The sequence below is a fragment of the Polyodon spathula genome, chromosome 41, assembly GCF_017654505.1.
Source record: "Polyodon spathula isolate WHYD16114869_AA chromosome 41, ASM1765450v1, whole genome shotgun sequence".
In the NCBI taxonomy this organism is placed as follows: Eukaryota; Metazoa; Chordata; class Actinopteri; order Acipenseriformes; family Polyodontidae; genus Polyodon; species Polyodon spathula.
In genome coordinates this window covers 2,144,852-2,164,140 of record NC_054574.1, presented here as the reverse complement: position 1 = coordinate 2,164,140, position 19,289 = coordinate 2,144,852, and the positions used below count along the sequence as shown (strand labels likewise).

The following is a 19,289-nucleotide window of genomic DNA, read 5'->3' as shown; positions in this document are numbered from 1 at the left end:
AGAGATGTTAGTAAGCTCTCGACTCTGGACACTGAGGTCATTTGTATTTTGCGGAGGAGGCAGCAGAGCTGTGTGCTGCTGTGTGATGGGATTGCATTGTGTTTGTAACACTGAATCCCACCTCTCTCCCAGTGGCACTGTAAGAGCTCCACTGTTTGACTGTTTATTGGTATTCTGTCTGTCGATTCATCAATACAATAACAGTACGTTAACGACTGAGGAGTACTCCATACAATGAACCTGGGACCTTGTATATTGGCACATCTAGGCTGGGGGTGTCCAATCACAGCCCTGGAGGGCCATTCCACTCCAGGTTTAACATCTACAATGATATAATTAACTACTACTAAGTTTCAATACCAATATAATGTACATGTTTGGAACTGCACCATTAACACAGCATTGTGTTACTAATAACAAGTTATTATATAAGTCTGTGGCAGAGCAGAGCTCTGCCCTTGGAAATACTGGCAGGGATGGAGTTAAATTCTCCTCCCTGCCCAGGTTGATTGCCCCAGGTGGGAGCAATCAACTAATGTAATTAATCAATTATCATTTAGCCACCTGGCATAAAAGGAGGCCTCAGCCTCCCAGTAGGGAGGAGGGAGCTGAGGAAGCAAGTTGGTGGTGTTTGGTGTGTGTGTGAATTTTGAATTTTGAATTTTGAATTTTGAATTTTGAATTTTGATTTTGAATTTTGAATTTTGATAAATCCAGTGAAGGCATTGCCCAGCCTGGAAATTGTTATTTTTGTTAGTTTTGCTTTTTGTCTTTCTTTTTGTGTTTAAATTGCTTTGTTTTGGCCCTTGTGCCCTTTTATTTTTGTGTATTTATAATAAAATAATTATTTTTTTGGACTACAGACTGTCTCTGGGCCTCTATCCACTCACCAGCCTACCACAAGTCTCTTTTTTTTTTTTTTTTTTTTTTTTTTTGAACAAATGTTTTTTATTTATTTTCCGGAAAACACGTGAACATTAACAAATGAATACAAATGAATAGTGGGAGCTCTAAAACACACAAGGTAATGCAGCGACAGGAATACAAAATGAATTAGTAATCCAAAATAATAATAATCATATATTGTATATATGCATACATAAAAAAGGAAAGAGGAGGGCCTAATTAAGCAAATTTCTGAGATTAGAAAAAGTGTCTGACCATGCCGTTACAGTTTTTGCACTGGCATGGTGTAATGCAGATAGAATATAAGCTGCTGGCGGGCTATAAGATGGGGTCAGACAGGCGGAGGCTCACTCACCCTACACATTCTCTTCAAGTCGTTCACTATAGTTTCTTGATCAATTTTATTTATTTATGTAGCGCCTTGCATACCAAAGTGCAGCTAAAACAGAAAGAAGTCTGCTTTATCAAGAAATGATAAAGGCTTTGTTTTCAAGGACCTTTTTCCAAAACTGAAGAGGCTGAAGCAGCTGACCTTGCAGTTGCACAGACGACCCTTACCAATCAGAGATTGCCGTTTTATTTTTCCAGCAAATCCCTTCCACTGTTGCCCTTAGCAACCCCTATTTCCTGAATGACCTGCCGCTCTGGTACTGTAGCAGGCATTGCTAAGAAGCTGCAGGGTGTATGTTGGGAACGACTAGGAAATAAAGCAGTCCCAGTGAAGGGGCGGTGAAGGACATGACCGACTGAAGTACTGTCCAGCCAATCCTGACCAGGGAGTTCATGCAGGTCATCTAAGGGTTTCAAAAGGCTCATCATCGATTAAATTCAATTTCCTGGGCTCCTGAGTGGCACATCTGGTGAAGGCTCTCCACGTGGCGTGCAGGATTTGCCCTATAGCCTGGAGGTCGCTGGTTCAAGTCCAGGCTATTCCACTGCTGACTGTGGACAGGAGTTCCAGGTTATTCCACTGCTGACTGTGGACAGGAGTTCCCAAGGGGCAGTGTCACAATTGGCAAAGCACCACCTGTGGGGGCAAGGGCTTAGGTCAGTTAGGGTGTCCTCAGCTCACTGTGCACCAGCACTGGGCACTTGCAGGCCTGCCTGTAAGTTGCCCAAAGCTGCATGGTCCTCCAACACTGCACCTCAGAGGTGGCCGCATGGCGGGTCTACAAAGTGAAAAGAAACAGACAGCTGACGGCACACATTTCCCAAGACAGTGCAGGGGTGGCAGCGGTGGGCCAGGTTGAAATAAACAATAAGAAAATAAGAAAAATAATTTCTGATTGCAAATTTAAAAAAAAAAAAGAAAAAGTTCAAGTTCCCTCCATTTAAATCTGGTACCCCCTTTTATTTTGTCAAATAATCCTTCATTGATCACCCTGGTGCCATACGAATTCTATTACTAGCACATGCCAGACCAGGGGTTAGTCACAATTGTAATTGTGTAATTTGTAATTAATTGTAATTGTAATTATACTATGTAAGTTATTGTTTGCAGTTCAGTTCTGCATTTATCTGTAATTTGATTTCATTACTCTTGTATTTTCCCCTATTTGTTTGAAGTAATAAGTTCTATAGTATGTTTGTGTATTTGTACCTGTGATTATTGCTGGTTATTTAGAATAAATAGAGGAAACAGGTTAATGTGTGGAGTTGTTTATGTCACTTGTTAATGTAATTGTAATTAGAATTGTAGCATAATTTTAATTTAACAAAATAACTTTGTAATTGGAATTGGAGTTACAATTGACACCAGGACTGGCACATGCACGTTTGTGGTTGTATTGAAGGCTTTCATGAAGTACCAAAAAACTGTTTTGCCTTTAAGTAATAGAATGCATGTTTCTGTTTATAATAATATGCACAAGCAGGTTTTCAGTTTTCAGTATTTGATGGCTCTTGTGAAGAGCATTTATTTTTCTTCTTGCTTTTGCATAAATGCATTGATTATTGTCGATTTATAACTTGTCAGATATTCTACTAGGAAACTGGCTGCCCGCTGTAGCTCAAAGTGTTTTTGCCCAGGTTGGCAGTGCAGTAAAGCACTGGGCTGTGAGACTAGGCATCTCCCTGTGTGCCAGAATACTTTAATTGATACACTGCCAGTGCAGTAAGACTGTGTTAGTGTAGTTATATGTAGCGGATTTTTGCATTCGAATACATGTCAAGAAATGTTTGTTTGAATATTCAGATATTTATCCCAACACAACAGAATAGTATAAAATAAGAATGAGAATGAAATGCTTAATCACAATATGATAAGCGATTCTCCAGATTAATGCAAGTGTGATTGACAGGAGATGTCATCCCCGTGACAGGATAAACAGATATAATTTGAAGGAAACCAATGCATAAATGACACCTAAAATCAAAGACACACGTTCTACCAGCTGAAAGGGAATTGAATTGGGCCATTAATCATTCTTTGTAAAACAAGAAAATAAAAATAAATAAAAATATTTTGCAAGCGAACTGTTCCAAGTAGGTCTTTCTGCTGGATGGTGACTCTTCGTGGATGTCCCATTCCAATGCTGTCCCATTTCAGGCCCTTGGGTGTCAGCAGGCCGGGAGAGGGGCGGGGGGCTTGCTGTAAATGAAGAGCTGGAGAATCTGCTTCTCTTCTGCTGAATGGTGGAATTCAGAACGGGCCACTTGTGGGAGGTGTCGGGGGCACAGGGAGAAAATGAGGCCTGTGTTCTCCTTTTGCTCCCCTGCATCTCCATGGCAACACTGTGCCTGCATTCAGTTCATTTTCACTCTGCTTCCAAGCACAGAGCAAGCCAGCTAATATGGAAATGGGCCACACCACAATGCCAAGTTCAGAAAGGCAAAGCCTAAGCTTCTTGGTTATCAACACCCCCCTGCTCCCCAGAACACACGAGGCATCCTGGCAAAAAATTAAAAAGCTAGTCCTCTTTGAAGGCATTCCATAAGAAGTGAATTAAAGAGAATTGTATTGAGACACAATAATGATCAAAGAGCACGCGTCTGAAAGTCATCTGAAGTAATGCGTTCTTACTGTTGCTTAGAATCACTTTGTTTCACTTGTCACATCCTGGCGACTTTTTAAAAAGTTTAAAGCAGGCCCTCTATAGAGCTTTAAAACATGTCTGCTCTGCACTGCTGGTGTAACTGTTAATCTTCCAAAATGCTGCCCCTAGTTGTAATAGTGTTCCCGGGGGACAGGTTAATGGTTACACTCTGGGTTACCAGCTGTTCTTGGAGAGTAGACATGTTTGAGAGCTCTCTTTGAGACACAGGGGTGCTTTACCATTTTGAAAAATTACCAGGGTGTGGTGAAATAGATACTGATATACACAGTGACTAAAATAAGATAAGATAACTGATGTTTCAAAATTAGACTTTCATGTTGTATTAACTGACACACAGAAAACTAACATAAGATCACGAGGACAGTTCCTCTGATGCACAACATAAGCGACACCCCCCCCCCATTTTAAATGCATTATGTCAATTGTTAGTTGAGAACATGCTGAAAATAACCATTTCATATCTGTACACAGCTTTTTGCTGTAGTATTGTAACCTGACTTTAATGTTGTTTCAGAACTCAGAATGATACCATTTTCCCCCATGAACCTAAGGTTGAAGCCGGGTTGCCTAAATACATTTGTAGTCTAGTTCTACGGAAACAAGCTGTAGACTAAAATTGTATTTTTCTACAAAGGACATATAATGAAATATATATTCATGTACTGTAAATCCAATAATATTCCTCAAGTCTAAGCTAGAGAAGCTCTGGCATGTTGCCCATAGCAATGACTGTTCAGTACCTCAATGGAAGTGAATATGATGAAACACATCTGACGGGGAGAATTACTGCAAGGAAAATAGAAATAGCATAGCAAGGGCAATAGAATAGCAAGCTAAGGCATTGGAATGTTCTATAGGGCTGTTTCTGCGGAATTCCAGTTTATTCTTTTTGCTTCTTCTCATTTCTGCTTCATTAAAAAAACAAAATGAAGAATTGATTTCATAGTGCCCCTCCCCCACATTGCCTACACATATCCTCACCCATTAGGCTAAAACATATGGCTGGGGCATAACACCCAGCTTGTTCTGCCCCGCCCCGCCCCCACCACCCAGCCAAGCCTGCTGACAGTATTTGAATATCCTTTCATTTTCAATTTGAAGCAAATGTAGCAGCTGTACCATATTAAATTCAAATGCACCGACTGCCCCATCAGATCATTAAAGACGCATGAGAAACACTCTTCTGTGCAGTAGAACGAGAGTTACTTATTTCAGACACCATTAATGCGTTTGATACAGACATTAATAAATGAGCCAACGCCAACGTGGTCATTGTTGCCACCAAATTCCAATATTTGTCCAGGCTTTAGTTTATTTAAGTGCATTTTATATTGCTTATGAAGCGAGGGCTCTGTTTTTAGCAGTGCACTGTATAATTGCGCAGTTTCTCAGGGTTAGTTTTACTTTTGGGTGAGTGGGCTCCTAGATTTGTTTTTTGTGCACTTAACCCAGTCAGTGACCTTGTGTAACTGGTGCAGAGGTTTTGCGTGGTGTGAACGACTGGAGTGCTTTCTCTCTGTCTTCGCCAGGCTCCTCTCTTCACAAGCAGCCCTCCCTGAACACCGCTGCTGCCGCAGACAAGCCCGGCTCCAGGCTCGAGGTGGGGGACGAGGTGGCGGGAGACTTCGTGGTGGGCGAGCGGGTCTGGGTGAATGGGGCGAAGCCGGGCTGTGTCCACTACCTTGGGGAGACCCAGTTCGCGCCAGGCCAGTGGGCCGGTGTGGTTCTGGACGACCCTGTGGGTAAGAACGATGGCTCGGTTGGAGGGGTGCGGTACTTCGAGTGCCAGCCTCTGCAAGGCATCTTTACCAGGCCCTCCAAGCTGACCCGGCAGCCCATGGGAGACGGGAGTGACTCCCACTCCACGGAGTCGCTCACCACCCAGAATCTCACCCTCCACGGGGGCTCAGGGGCCAGCCCTGTGCCCCCTGCCCAGCGAGTGATCCTGCCGCTCAGGGAGAGCGTTCTCAACAGCTCCATGAAGACGGGCAACGAGTCTGGCTCTAACCTCTCCGACAGCGGCTCCGTCAAGAAGGGGGACAAAGACTTGAGAGTGGGAGACAGAGTGCTGGTGAGTGGCAGAGTGCTGGTGAGTGGTGAATCTCTGATTATCCAAATCCAGTCCCTTTACTGACACTCAGTGCTGGACCAATATCATTCCCATGCACCCCAGTCCTAGATCTACCTGGAGATTGTTACTGGAATGATCAGTAATCTTTAAATCTGTACTGAATCGATCAATAACTTATTACAGTGCCAGAGTTAGCCAACCTGTAAGTCTTTTAAAGAGATTGTAGCTAACAAAATAATGTTGCTAGCTACTCAGGTCTCAAATGTGCAGTTTTGAAATAAGCACACGTTCAGTTTCCACGTGTTATTCTAAAGAAATATGTTACACTTGCACATCCTATGTCATTTCACCTGAACAGCTCACACTACATTACCTGATCACTTTTGTAAGAAATCTCAACAAGGTAGTTCTGGGATGCGGGGAGAGGGATGTATCTAGCTCTGAAACGGAAATACTCTTGTCAAAGCCCAGTCTAAACCTTAAACATGCAATAAGAGATGGAGTTTCCTAAAAAGAGAAAGGATTTAATAGAGCTAGGGGTTTGGTTAATGGTTACACTCTGGTGTACCAGCTGTCTCTGTAGCTCTACTTTATATCTTGGCATAGTCCAATTTTCACCCAAAGTGATTTCTGGCAATTTTATTTGTTTAATTTTTCACACCAAGATAGACTCTTGAGTTTTACGGCATGTTTTGAATTTCCATAATATTTTCTGGTGTTTGTCCCATATGTATGTTTCATTCATGGGTATGCGTCATGCTTAATAGTCACCAGCATACTGAGGCCCTGTGTAAGGTGTTAATAAAAAAACAATATCTGTGCTACAGTAATTTCTACCCCACTGAAACAATTCGTTTTTATACTAGCCTTATCACAGCGTTTCCTGTTTGCTTTTGAGACAGTCCCAAAGATAAAACATGCTGGTAATATATACTGAGGGCATTGAGAAGAGTTTCCTGTATATCTGTTCTTGTATCCATTAACAGTGAAACCTCGCTAATAAGTACATTGTTCTAACAGAGTACCAACTAAGTATTTAGCTTCTTTTTAAATACAAAATATTAAACCACAAATCCTCAGTCTGTTTTTTTTTTGTTTTGTTTTCCTTTTTATTATTTATTTTACTTTTCTTTTATCGCAAGATTCTCATTCGATTCTCAAAGTTATTTAATCCAAATCATCATTAGCATTACTTTTTGTCTGATGAGGGGGAACACTTTTTACAATTCTAAAACAAATAAGAAACAACTCAAGACTGCCCACAAGCCCTGGCATCGAATGCCTGAGGTGTTTTTTTCTGGTTTGTTAACTTTATTGTGTGTGTTGTTACTTTGTGAAAATTTCACACTCATGACGTTTTGGAGTAAATAGCTTTAGGAATCTAGACCAATGTGCAATCCGCAATGACCCAGATCACTTGGTTATTGCACCGCTGCACTGCACATACCTCTGTAGAGCACCGCTGCACTGCACATACCCCTGTAGAGCACCGCTGCACTGCACATACCTCTGTAGAGCACCGCTGCACTGCACATGCCCCTGTAGAGCACCGCTGCACTGCACATACCTCTGTAGAGCACCGCTGCACTGCACATACCCCTGTAGAGCACCGCTGCACTGCACATACCCCTGTAGAGCACCGCTGCACTGCACATACCCCTGTAGAGCACCGCTGCACTGCACATACCCCTGTAGAGCACCGCTGCACTGCACATACCCCTGTAGAGCACCGCTGCACTGCACATACCCCTGTAGAGCACCGCTGCACTGCACATGCCCCTGTAGAGCACCGCTGCACTGCACATACCCCTGTAGAGCACCGCTGCACTGCACATACCCCTGTAGAGCAGCGCTGCACTGCACATACCCCTGTAGAGCACCGCTGCACTGCACATACCCCTGTAGAGCACCGCTGCACTGCACATACCCCTGTAGAGCACCGCTGCACTGCACATACCCCTGTAGAGCACCGCTGCACTGCACATACCCCTGTAGAGCACCGCTGCACTGCACATACCCCTGTAGAGCACCGCTGCACTGCACATACCCCTGTAGAGCACCGCTGCACTGCACATACCCCTGTAGAGCACCGCTGCACTGCACATACCCCTGTAGAGCACCGCTGCACTGCACATACCCCTGTAGAGCACCGCTGCACTGCACATACCCCTGTAGAGCACCGCTGCACTGCACATACCCCTGTAGAGCACCGCTGCACTGCACATACCCCTGTAGAGCACCGCTGCACTGCACATACCCCTGTAGAGCACCGCTGCACTGCACATACCCCTGTAGAGCACCGCTGCACTGCACATACCCCTGTAGAGCAGCTCTGCACTGCACATACCCCTGTAGAGCACCGCTGCACTGAACAAACCATTTTAGACAGCCGCTCGTCCACCCCACCTTGGTGGGGATGTATGTTATGTCTGACTGCACTTGGCACTCTTAATATTAACATTGCAGTCAACAGGAGTCAGCCAGGGCTGTTAAAATGTGAGGTGGTATTTTTTTGAGGCTGCACCAAAACAAGGTTTTACAGTAAACAGCTGTTGAGATTTTTGTTAGGCCTAGTTTTTAAATCCAAATATCCATTTAACCTTGTTACTGCCAGCGTGAAAAAATGGAATATATCTGTTTCGGAATTTGTTTTCAAGGGTCTCGTTTAAGATCTGTAATATGTAAGCCTTGCATGTTATACAGAAGACCTCCGGAAGTGGAAAACGATAATAAAAGACTACAGCTGAAAAATATTTAACTCATGCCTTTATCAATGTACAGTGATGACATCACTAGGGGCACAGACTACAAACCTTCCAGACACTAGGTCAGGGGCATTATTATGGGTTGTATCTTACACAGCACAGATTTAAAACATTATGTATTAATAATAATAATAATAATAATAATAATAATAATAATAATAATAATGGAGGCCGGTGAAAGTCCAAAACTTTGTGCCAGTGTGGGGTGGGGGGTGAGGTGGGGGGCGCGGTTGTGAATAATCTTCGGCTCGTGACCCAGTTCTTTGTTGCACATTGTGCAGCCCTGGCTGAATCATGTGTCAGCATGCCATTGTTTCTTACTTTAAAAAAAAATGATGGATGAAAATAGGATATATGTAAAGCAAACTTTGCATAAGTAGCTTCAAATTTCAGTGACATTGCATCATACAGATTGTGCATCCTCTTGCTGTGTTGTGATGTCTGGAATCATTCGGAGCAGCTGGGGGTTCTGTTGTTATGTGGAAGGCTATTCAGTCCTGGCACTTAGGATTCTCCTTCCCAGCTGAAAGCAGGTGAAGGCAGATTTAGAGAAAAAAATCTAAAACCTCAAAATGAACAGAACCCGGAACCACTCAGAATAATTACAAACAGAAAAACAAAACAAAAAAAAAATTCAGATGACGTCTGAATCTACTTGCTTCGTTCTTAGCAAGATGCAGTGTGGTTGTCACTGTCAGACTGCATGCAGAGGAGTATAAACAGCAGCTACGCTACTCTGGTCATTTAGGTAAAAATACAATGCTTCTCTGCAGGCCTAATGGTACAGTATGATTTCAAGTAGCAAGCCTTGAGCAGTCCCTTTTTGAACACTAATAGCCTGATTTTCTAAAGGGGCAGAGGAAAAACACCTTTGCGACTCCGAAGTTGCAAAATGTATTTTCGAAAGTCGTGGAAGTCGTTGGTGCAATGGAATTTTAGGCTTTGCACTTTTTTGAAGATACACTCGCATTACAGCTTGTTAAGCAGTTGAACTTCGTAATTGGTTCTATTTTGCAAATAACTCCTTTTTTCAAAAGGTGCAAAACACCAAAATACGCTGTCTAATTAAGACACGCCCGACTCTCGTGTCTTGAACTGCGATCGCTGACGGGGCTACTGAGCTGCAATCTACAAAGGAGAATATCGAAGCACTGCCAATTCTTCAACTGCAGCACGAGAGGGAAGGGATGAAATGACCCTACGGTAATCCCAGAATATTTCATCATGTCAGACAGACATTTCTAGATCTAACTGTAAAACAAGTTCTGCGTAGATACAGATTGGATACAGGCACTATAACAGAGTTGTGTGATCTGCTTGAGTCTGATTTAGAATCACAAACAGCCCACAGTCACACTAGACTTCCACCTGTAAAGGTTACTTCATAACAGATTGCACACATGTTGCAATATCCCCACATTCAAGGAATGAAAACATCATCATTCTTTAACTGTGCAAGTTTTATGTGATGCTCAATGTATTATCAAGGGTGTAGTTGCCAAGTTCCCGGGCCCACGCCACCACTCATTTATCGTGGAGAACAGCGCCTCGTTCAGAAAATTCGAGCAGAGGCTTATAAGTGGAGGCTGGCTAATTTTAGAATATAATAAATACATAATTAACATGTGACCATTCGAAAACATATGTAAAAAACGCATATTCATGTTTCACATTTTTATTATGATTTTTCACAAACACAGAAACATTCAGATATTGCATGTAAAGAATAGTAATATTGCGTCAGAGAATACATTGTGATATTGAAATAAATAAAGTGTTTGTTTATGTTTTGTAGGCACTCTGTAATATTATTATTATTATTATTATTATTATTATTATTATTTAGTCATTTATCCAAAGCGACTTACAGAGACAACTTTTTTTATGGAAGAGGTTGTGTTGATTTTTTCAGTTATATCCTTCCGTATTTTAAATTTAGCCGTGGCTCCGGACCTTTTGCTGTAAAGAACAGTTTTATTTGCTAAAATATCGTCGAGCAAAAGCTCAACTTGGGTGGCTTAGAATGTATTTTTCTATATATTTTTTTTTCCAATTGTTGCGACTCTATTTGCACTCCCTCGTTGTTTTCCAGTGGAAGTCCGGACTATTGAAATGTGACTAATTGGCTTGTTAATGAACCTGAAACTCAATTGTCGTTTCAGTTAAATCACTCATAAGCAGGAGTCGCAAAGGGCATTGCGAGTATGAGAAATTAACCTGCCCCTGCTGAAAATCGGGACGTATAATCTCTCTCTCTGCGGTAAAATGTCTGGTTGGAGACTTTGAAGTAGCGTTGGATCATTGTGTTCAATCTGTTATTCTAGAAGCTTTTACGCTCAATATGAGCTTGTCAGCCTTAACTAATGTCCTGGCTTTCCACTAGTTGATAAGCTGACTTTGCGCTAAATTAAGGTGGGGGAATCTCACTCTTTCATTGAGCTTTTCCTTGCTAAAACCTGGGAGTAAATGTGAGGTAGTGCCTCAATCCTGGGGAATGGGCCTCTCTCAAGCAGACACTCAGCTGTTCTGAGGTAGGGTTAGGTTAAGAGCACCACACTTGTGTCACTCGAGAACAGCCTACTGGCCACATTTTCAAAGCTTCTCAGAGAGGTAATTAACAAACGTTTGAGGCTGCACACAAATTAATGGCTTCCCTTCTTTGTAGCTTATTTATTTATTTTAGATTCAAGCAGTTTGAAATATATTCAGTGGCAATAATAGAGCAGGCTTGCATTGGTTCATGTTACAGGATTTATGAAGGGCTGAATCAAAAAGATACAGAATGTAGAGAGAAGCGTTGGCCTCTCTTTAGTAGGTAATTTGATGAGGTATCAGCTTTATTTCACTGCAGCGAGACTTTTTACTATTATATGCTACAAAATATATTTGTTTTGCAGCTAATTCAAAATGAAAGAATATTCAAATATTCCTTTGCATTTTAAATATAAATAAAATCCAAGTTCGTCACAGCACTGTTTATTTATTTATAAAAATTTAGAGAAAGAAAGAAAGTCTTCTTGTGCAGTTTAATCTATCTATCTTAAATCAATGCCCTACTACAAACTACAGACTCTGAGTTAGCCTGACCAATGCTACCCCCACAGGTCACAGCAATGGTTAACGATGTTGAGGGAAGTGGGGTGTAATTTAAACCAGATTCCGCAGAGCCAGGTTTTTCAGAGTCATCTCAACAGGCTGCAGGCAGGATGAATCAGCTAAAGTGGCAAGCACAAAGCCTGGGCAGGGAGGGAGTGGGAGGAGAGAGCAAGCTGGGAGTCAAGAGGAATAGGAATATGAACCCCAGTGTAACTGGAGGGGGAGGGGTGTTATTCCCCCTGGGGCCCCCCGCTGGGTCGTGGCCTTCACGTTTCCGCTGGACATCTGTTTGTTTCCAGCTGGGAGAGCTTCAGGCTCAAGGGGGAAAGGGACATGCCCCCGAGGGTCAGTCAGCACATTCACATGCAGTCCTGTCGTTTGAATACACCGCTATCTTCTGTACAGAGCAATGTGCATCTGGTTTAAAGGTTTAAAGCCATCGATAGCTTGATAGACACAGGGTCTTATTTTCAATGCATTTACTTACAGCTCAAATTAAATCCTGTTTCTTTTTATAGAAGAAAATGATGTGTTACAAAACTGAAAAACAACCCACATTCTTTAAGAGCCCTGGTGATACAGACCTTCGCTGCTGAGCTTAACCCATTGAGTGCCATTGCCCTCGTCTCAGGACGGGTTACTTTTGAAATTTTTTGGAGCTTTTTTTCTGTTCTTTAAAATGTGTCTTTACTGTATTGTTATGATAACTTACTCTAATTTTGTTAACCACAAATATTAAGTCTTAAGTGCCTAAAAATGATACATGTCTTGGTGCTTTCCTCCCCACAGTGATGATAAAACTCAGTTTTGTACATGTTGAGCTTCATACCCAGCATGACATTAAACTGGTCTGATTACGGGTACGTCTAACTTGACTGTCCTACAAATAGGACTAGCAGTTTGTAGTCAAACAAAGGATTTCAATGTTTTTCTGTGAAGAAATATCTTTTGAATGAATGTGGTTCTTAATGGGTTAAGGGTGTGTTTCCCTGAAATAAATGTTTTTTTCTTGCAGAAATCTTAATTATAGTGCCACTATACAAAATAAACTATGAATATAACTGATGCTTTTTGACGTTTTATACAGCGTCAACTGGAAATAGTTTTAGACCGTTATTATAGTTTTTTGCGAGTTGGTACTTTTTAAAAGGCGCCATAACTATAGAGGCACCATAATTAAAGTTGAATCTTAGGGTTTGTAGTACTTAGAAACAACTTGGTTATAAAAGATTACAAATTCAGTGTTGTTAGTGTGATCACAGCATCAGTTAATACACGTCTTTCTGTGTAACATTTACCAGACTAACTAGCCTCTCTTTTTGTAACAAATACAACCTAACCAAAAAAAACTATAGCAGACCATCCAATGCTGTACAGTAGAACTCTAAATGCTCGGATATGTATTAAAACTCTAATTAAACTCAGGAAACTTCTTTGACTAAACAATCTGCTCACCTTTCATTTTGAACTTTGACCTTCTGTTTGACGTGCTGGCTTTTTAAGAAGCATTGGTGAAGCCACAACATGAAACAGCCATAAACCTGAAAACATTATCACTAAAACAGCCTGAAACTTGCTAACCAAAATCCATGAAAAGCAGTTAGATCACAACTTTCAAAGCAAGTCAAATCAACCTTCAACAGCAACTAAATCTAGTTTTTATTAAGAGGGTTTATCGTTCGTTTTTTCTGCTGCTGCGCCCACTCCTTCCAGCCTCCCTTGTAGATGCTGACATACCTATAACCCAGAGAGCGTGCTGTTTCCATGGCCATCTTCACACAGATCCCAGCCAGACAAGTGAGCACAATCCAGTCCTGCTTCCCGGGCATCCTAGCCTTGTACCTGTGGTCAAAGAGATATGGCTCCAACACCAAAGCCTTGAGCTCCCCTATAGGAACACTAACACAGCCTGGGATCTCCCCATCCTTCTTGAGCTCCCCTATAGGAACACTGACACAGCCTGGATCTCCCCATCCTTCTTGAGCTCCACGTGCTCCCTCACTTCAGTAACACAGACACGCTTCTCTTTCAAGAGCTGCAAGAACTCTGCCAAGGAGACGGAAGCACCTGTGCTAGAGAAGTGTCTGACTAGGAAACCAGGTACAAGATGGGAGCTAGCAAACAGTCTGTCTCTGATTCCACCAAACCCAATGAGATTAGTAGTTTTGTGAATTAAGTGGTGCTCCCTCGGAGGTAGCTGCTTGCCCATGATGTCCTCTTGGGTCTTAAAGAAGCCATAGACGGTCCTAGATGGGATACTAGGTTTTGGACCTTCCCACCATGATAAAAACAACCCCTTGGTCTTATTGAACCAGGGAAGCCCAGTGATTTGATTGACCCTTGACACCCTTGAGCAGATGTCTTCCAGTGATGTCTTCCCCCAGCTTTCTAGCTCTGAAAGCCAGCCCTCTGATCATGCCTGTTCTACTGGTTCATCATCCCCTGTTCCTCCTGGAGCTCGGCTGGCTGGCTGGCTGGCTGGCTGGGTGGCTGGGTCTCCAGCTGTTTGTACTCAGAAAGCCCCCAAGCTCTCTCTCACGCGCTCACCCTCTTCCCAATCTGTTTCCCCGTTTTGGAATATCTGCAGTTTGACTCACTCTGATGACATCATCACTAGGTCAATTCTATCCCATCTGAAACCTTTTCCATTTACTACCTCACAGTTTCCACAGTTGCAGAGGGGAAAGAAATTACAGTTACAAGCTTCTAGTGATCATCTAAAGAAATCTGCTTTTAGGAGTTAATTTGTTGTGTCCACAGTGTACTGTGATTGGTTGTTTTGCTGCAGGTGGGTGGCACGAAGACGGGCGTGGTGCGCTATGTGGGCGAGACTGACTTCGCGAAGGGAGAGTGGTGTGGGGTGGAGCTGGATGAACCCCTGGGAAAGAATGATGGAGCCGTAGCTGGAACCAGGTATAGAGTCACAGCTTCTTACACAAACATCTTCCCATGCTAAAACACCTGCTGTGGCTGCAAAGCATGTGGGGTTCTTGGTGCTGTGATGCTCATATATCTCTTGGTGTTCCCCACTGCTGTGCTGCTGTAGAATAACTCTGTGTCCCAGTGCCATGAAGCTCTAGAATAGCACTCTGTTCCCCAGTGCAGTGATGCTGTAGAGTAGCTCAGTGTCCCAGTGCAGTGATGCTGTATACTAGCTCAGTGTCCCAGTGCAGTGATGCTGTAGAGTATCTCTCTGTGTTCTTGATTGCAGTGATGCTGTAGAGTAGCTCACTGTCCCAGTGCAGTGTATCTATCTGTGTTCTTGGTTGCTGTGATGTTCAAGAGGTCTCGATGTCCCTGGTGTTGCAGGCTCTAACAGTGCTATGTTTTGTGTGTTTTGCTGTGCAGGTATTTCCAGTGCCCCCCCAGGTTCGGTCTCTTCGCTCCCATCCACAAGGTGATCCGGATCGGCTTCCCCTCCACAAGCCCGGCCAAGGCCAAGAAGAGCAAACGCATGGCAATGGGGGTTTCCTCGCTGGCCCACAGCCCCAGCAGCTCCTCCATGAGCTCAGTGAGCTCCGTCGCCTCCTCTGTGGGGGGCCGGCCCAGCCGCAGTGGCCTGGTGAGGAGAAGGGGGTGTGGGGGAGCGAAGATGTGCCAAACACTATCACGTGACAATCCACTCACTCAAGCATGTCATCTTTACATCATTTTTAATTTTCTAATTGGAGAGTAGCTCTAGGATTACATTTGAATTATGGAAACCATATTACACAAACTGCATTCATAGATAACGGTTGTGTTTAGCAAGGGTGGGTCATGCAAGTGCGGTGTGAATCCTTTTCACACAATCTTGGCTGAGGGCCCACAGAGAGTGCTGCATTGGCCTTTGCATTAGTCATGCTCCTGCAATAAATCACTAACCTTTCAGAGTACGTGTTTGACTGGGGTTCTTCATTGGAACTCCATGAAATCTGTTAATAGTACAACAGGTTTCATCACTTTCATTTTATGAATCATTTCTGACCAGCTGAGCTGACGGCACACCGTGATTGCGCGGGACGGAGAAACTGGTCATCAAGCATCAGGTACAACTGACACACGTTTTATTTACTATGATTGTCCTTAAATAACCAGCTCAAAAATAAATACGATGCTTGAAAAAGTGAGTGATTTATTCCAGTATTTAGTGAGCTGCTGAAAAATAAACAGGAAAAGGAGCAAGCCTGCAGTAGGTATGACTGATCAGCTATCCCAGGCTGGTGCATCTCTCACTGCTGCCTCTCAAAGTCTGCCCCTGGTTACAGTTGACAGAGACCTCGTCCCGCTATGCGCGCAAAATCTCCGGCACCACCGCCCTGCAGGAGGCGCTCAAGGAAAAGCAGCAGCACATCGAGCAGCTCCTCGCAGAGAGAGACCTGGAGAGGGCCGAGGTCGCCAAGGCAACCAGCCATATCTGCGAGGTGGAGAAGGAAATGAGTGCGCTCAAAGCACAGCACGAGCAGGTAAATCTGCCTTTGATCATGTCAATCAAATACAATTGCACCTGTGGGATGGATTTCTAATGATGTTTTTAAAGAAGTGCCTCAGGAGGGGTGTGCATAGCTACATCGAGTGGAGTGTAGACTAGTTGTAGTTACACTCCCTCTGCTTGTCATTTACGCTTCTTTCTTACTCCACTGCAGTACGCTTCAGAAACTGAGTCTAACCTGCAGCAAGTGCGCACCCTGCTGGCCAGCACTCAGAAAGCCAGGGCAGAGCTGGCCAATCAGCTGGAGGAAGAGAAAAGGTAATGAGAGGCTGTGATCACCTGCACACATACAGTAGTGACCTGCTACAGCCACACATTGAGATCTGACCTCTAAATCACAAAAACAAGCAAACAAACAAAAAAAACAGAACAACAAGTGCTCTGGCTTTTCTGTTCCGTACCACATCATGGATCGTTATTGCTGTGTTACCTGTCTGACAATGTGGGCAATAATCCTTACACTATCAGTGCACTAGAGCGGGCATTTTGAAAAGAGCTTTGAAACAGACTTTAAAGTTCAAAGTCCCGCTACTCTTTAAGATTAATTAAAGCATAAAGTGGTCTAACATTTTCACACAAGAGCTTATTGTTTCTCTATCACCGATTACTGACCTAAAATTGAAATTCTCACACACACAGAGTTTTTCATGCAGGTAGATATATAAAGGATATCAATTACAAATCTTGAGGTGATGTAATACATTTGCACACTATTTGTGTGAGCTAAAGCATTTTAAGACATTGTGCACTAGCTGATAACTCTGATCAGCAACAACTAGTATACCAAGGGTCTCTTTTTAGCAAATTCTAAAACAATCTATTAAAAAAGAAATTGTTATAATATTTCCTGAAACGCAGCATATGGTATGCCAGTATTGCAGCTGCAGCTTTATTATTGCCAGGAATTAAGAGTTCCACAGGGCCATTGCAGTGACGGCCTCTAATCAGCTGAATACAACATCCTGCTGCCAAGAATGTATCTGAAGAAAAATGGAACGGCATGAAGATTATCTTTTGCTTTTTCTCTTACTGTGCCAGAAATAATGCACAAACTCCATGAAGAAGCTGCAGTTTCATCAAGGGTTCTAGTGGCAAACCTAAAGAGCAAAGCAGTAAACTCCCACCTTGTGACCTGCTCCAAATAAAGACCAGGGGCTGGTTTCACAAACCTGGGGCTAGTTTCACAAAGCAGTTCTAAGTTACAGTCTGCTAAATCCAATTTGCTTAAATAAAACTTGCTGAGTGTATTCCTACTACACTTTATCATTCTATCTTAAAATATTGTTTTTTTAAACAGGTTATAATAAAATAGCTTGATAGCCATTTTACCCAATGCCTGGTAGTCAGAGTGTATGGATGCCACTGTAGTAATTAATAACTCTCTGTCGACATCTTGTGGTTATTTGGTGTTCCTGCAGGAAGGTTGAAGACCTCCAGTTCAGAGTGGAAGAAGAGTCCATCACTAAGGGAGACCTTGAGGTATTGTTTTTTCCTTTGTTGAGAGTGTTCTTCTGTCCCTGTAGCTCCTATCCACTGCACTGATACTGACGTGTATTGTGTGCATTAAAAACAGAACCTGCATACATCCCAGCAGCTCAGCGCTTGAAGACTAGCGATCCCTGATGACCTGCCTTCACAATACTATGCATTGTTTGACCCATTTTTTAGTTTGCATAGTTGGATCCCAGTTATTAAAAGCTTAGTACACCAGTCACCATTATGGAAGATAAAAATATTTGTCTTATCGGGAGTCTGTGCTAAATTGCCATAATGTACTGTACATGTATATTGTACATTGAAAGGAGAAACTAATGGTGAACTGTAGTTTAACAGCATGTACAGCCATGTTTAATTTAAAATACTATATTGAAAACAGCAACAAGTTGAATGATTCTAATAGTTTTAGCTTTCCTACCATACACAACATTGCAGACAACGTGTCTCTCTCTGCACTGAATATGTCAATACGAATATTACTCTTAGTCAACTATAGGCACTTTCTATAATTTATACTTTACAAAGTGCCACCGAGTATTTATATAATACAAACATATTAAAATTAAGCATTGCGTCTTCATTCAAAATGTAAATTGTTGGAAAACCAGTTAATTTAAGATTGAAGCAGGAAATCTTTCAACTGAATGCAAGCGAATACACATCCCATAATACACCACACTCCAAAAATTCCAGCTGTCTGTGGTATTCCTTATCCAAGTCAATTCTTGATTCTAACCTGTTAAGACTCAAAAAATAATTGAAACCAAAAGGATATGCGTGTTTAGTGAAAAGAGTTATGCCAGGATCTTGTTCATAAATTGTGTCTTGAGAAAATGTGTGTAATATGAGCTCCTTGTAATGAGAATTGACTGAAAATACAAATAATGTATTGCATGGGGAAACATAAAATGATTGTAACAAAAAAAATTATTCAGACGGTTTGTCAAATCTAAACACGTTGCTTATAGCTTAACTTCAGCAAATTAAACTAATTGGTGTGAATTACAAAATCTATGAAGCTAAGAGTAATTTGAATGATACATTAGAAGATGATACTTCTGAATGAAATTGATGTCATACAGAATCAAAAAATCAGTTCTTGAGAAAATAATCTTAACAGGTTGAATTTGTCTGTATAAAGCACTCAAATCAAATAAGATTAGGTGTGTGAGATATATGCTGTGCTAAGAGTGCTTCAGGCCTGGCCGAGGATTCAAATCCAGGCCCTCAAAAAATAAAACCCCAGTCAACACAAAGTACTCTTAAAAGGGACCTTCCTAGCCTTCTCTGAAGCAGTGTCAGGGCCTCGTGACGGAAGAAAAGAGCGAGAAGAAAGAAAAACAAACAAAAGAAAAACAGGTTATTTACGGGCCCCTGACAGGCCTGGGCCCAGTTCCACTGAACCACTGGAACCTCCCTTTGCATGG

At 42.4% G+C, this 19,289-nt stretch overlaps 1 protein-coding gene across 5 annotated transcripts in view; it reads left to right on the top strand.

Moving 5' to 3' along the window:
* clip2 (CAP-GLY domain containing linker protein 2) overlaps window positions 1–19,289 on the top strand; it is a 45,276-nt gene that overhangs the window by 9,090 nt on the left and 16,897 nt on the right. For 3 of the 5 annotated variants that reach the window (XM_041236576.1, XM_041236575.1, XM_041236578.1), the window contains 6 exons: window positions 5,492–6,051; window positions 14,683–14,807; window positions 15,243–15,456; window positions 16,142–16,339; window positions 16,520–16,623; window positions 17,784–17,844. In XM_041236576.1, coding sequence (XP_041092510.1) covers window positions 5,492–6,051; window positions 14,683–14,807; window positions 15,243–15,456; window positions 16,142–16,339; window positions 16,520–16,623; window positions 17,784–17,844 — 1,262 coding nt within the window. The remainder of the gene's footprint in view (window positions 1–5,491; window positions 6,052–14,682; window positions 14,808–15,242; window positions 15,457–16,141; window positions 16,340–16,519; window positions 16,624–17,783; window positions 17,845–19,289) is intronic. The other 2 variants (XM_041236577.1, XM_041236579.1) reach the window with 1 other exon arrangement.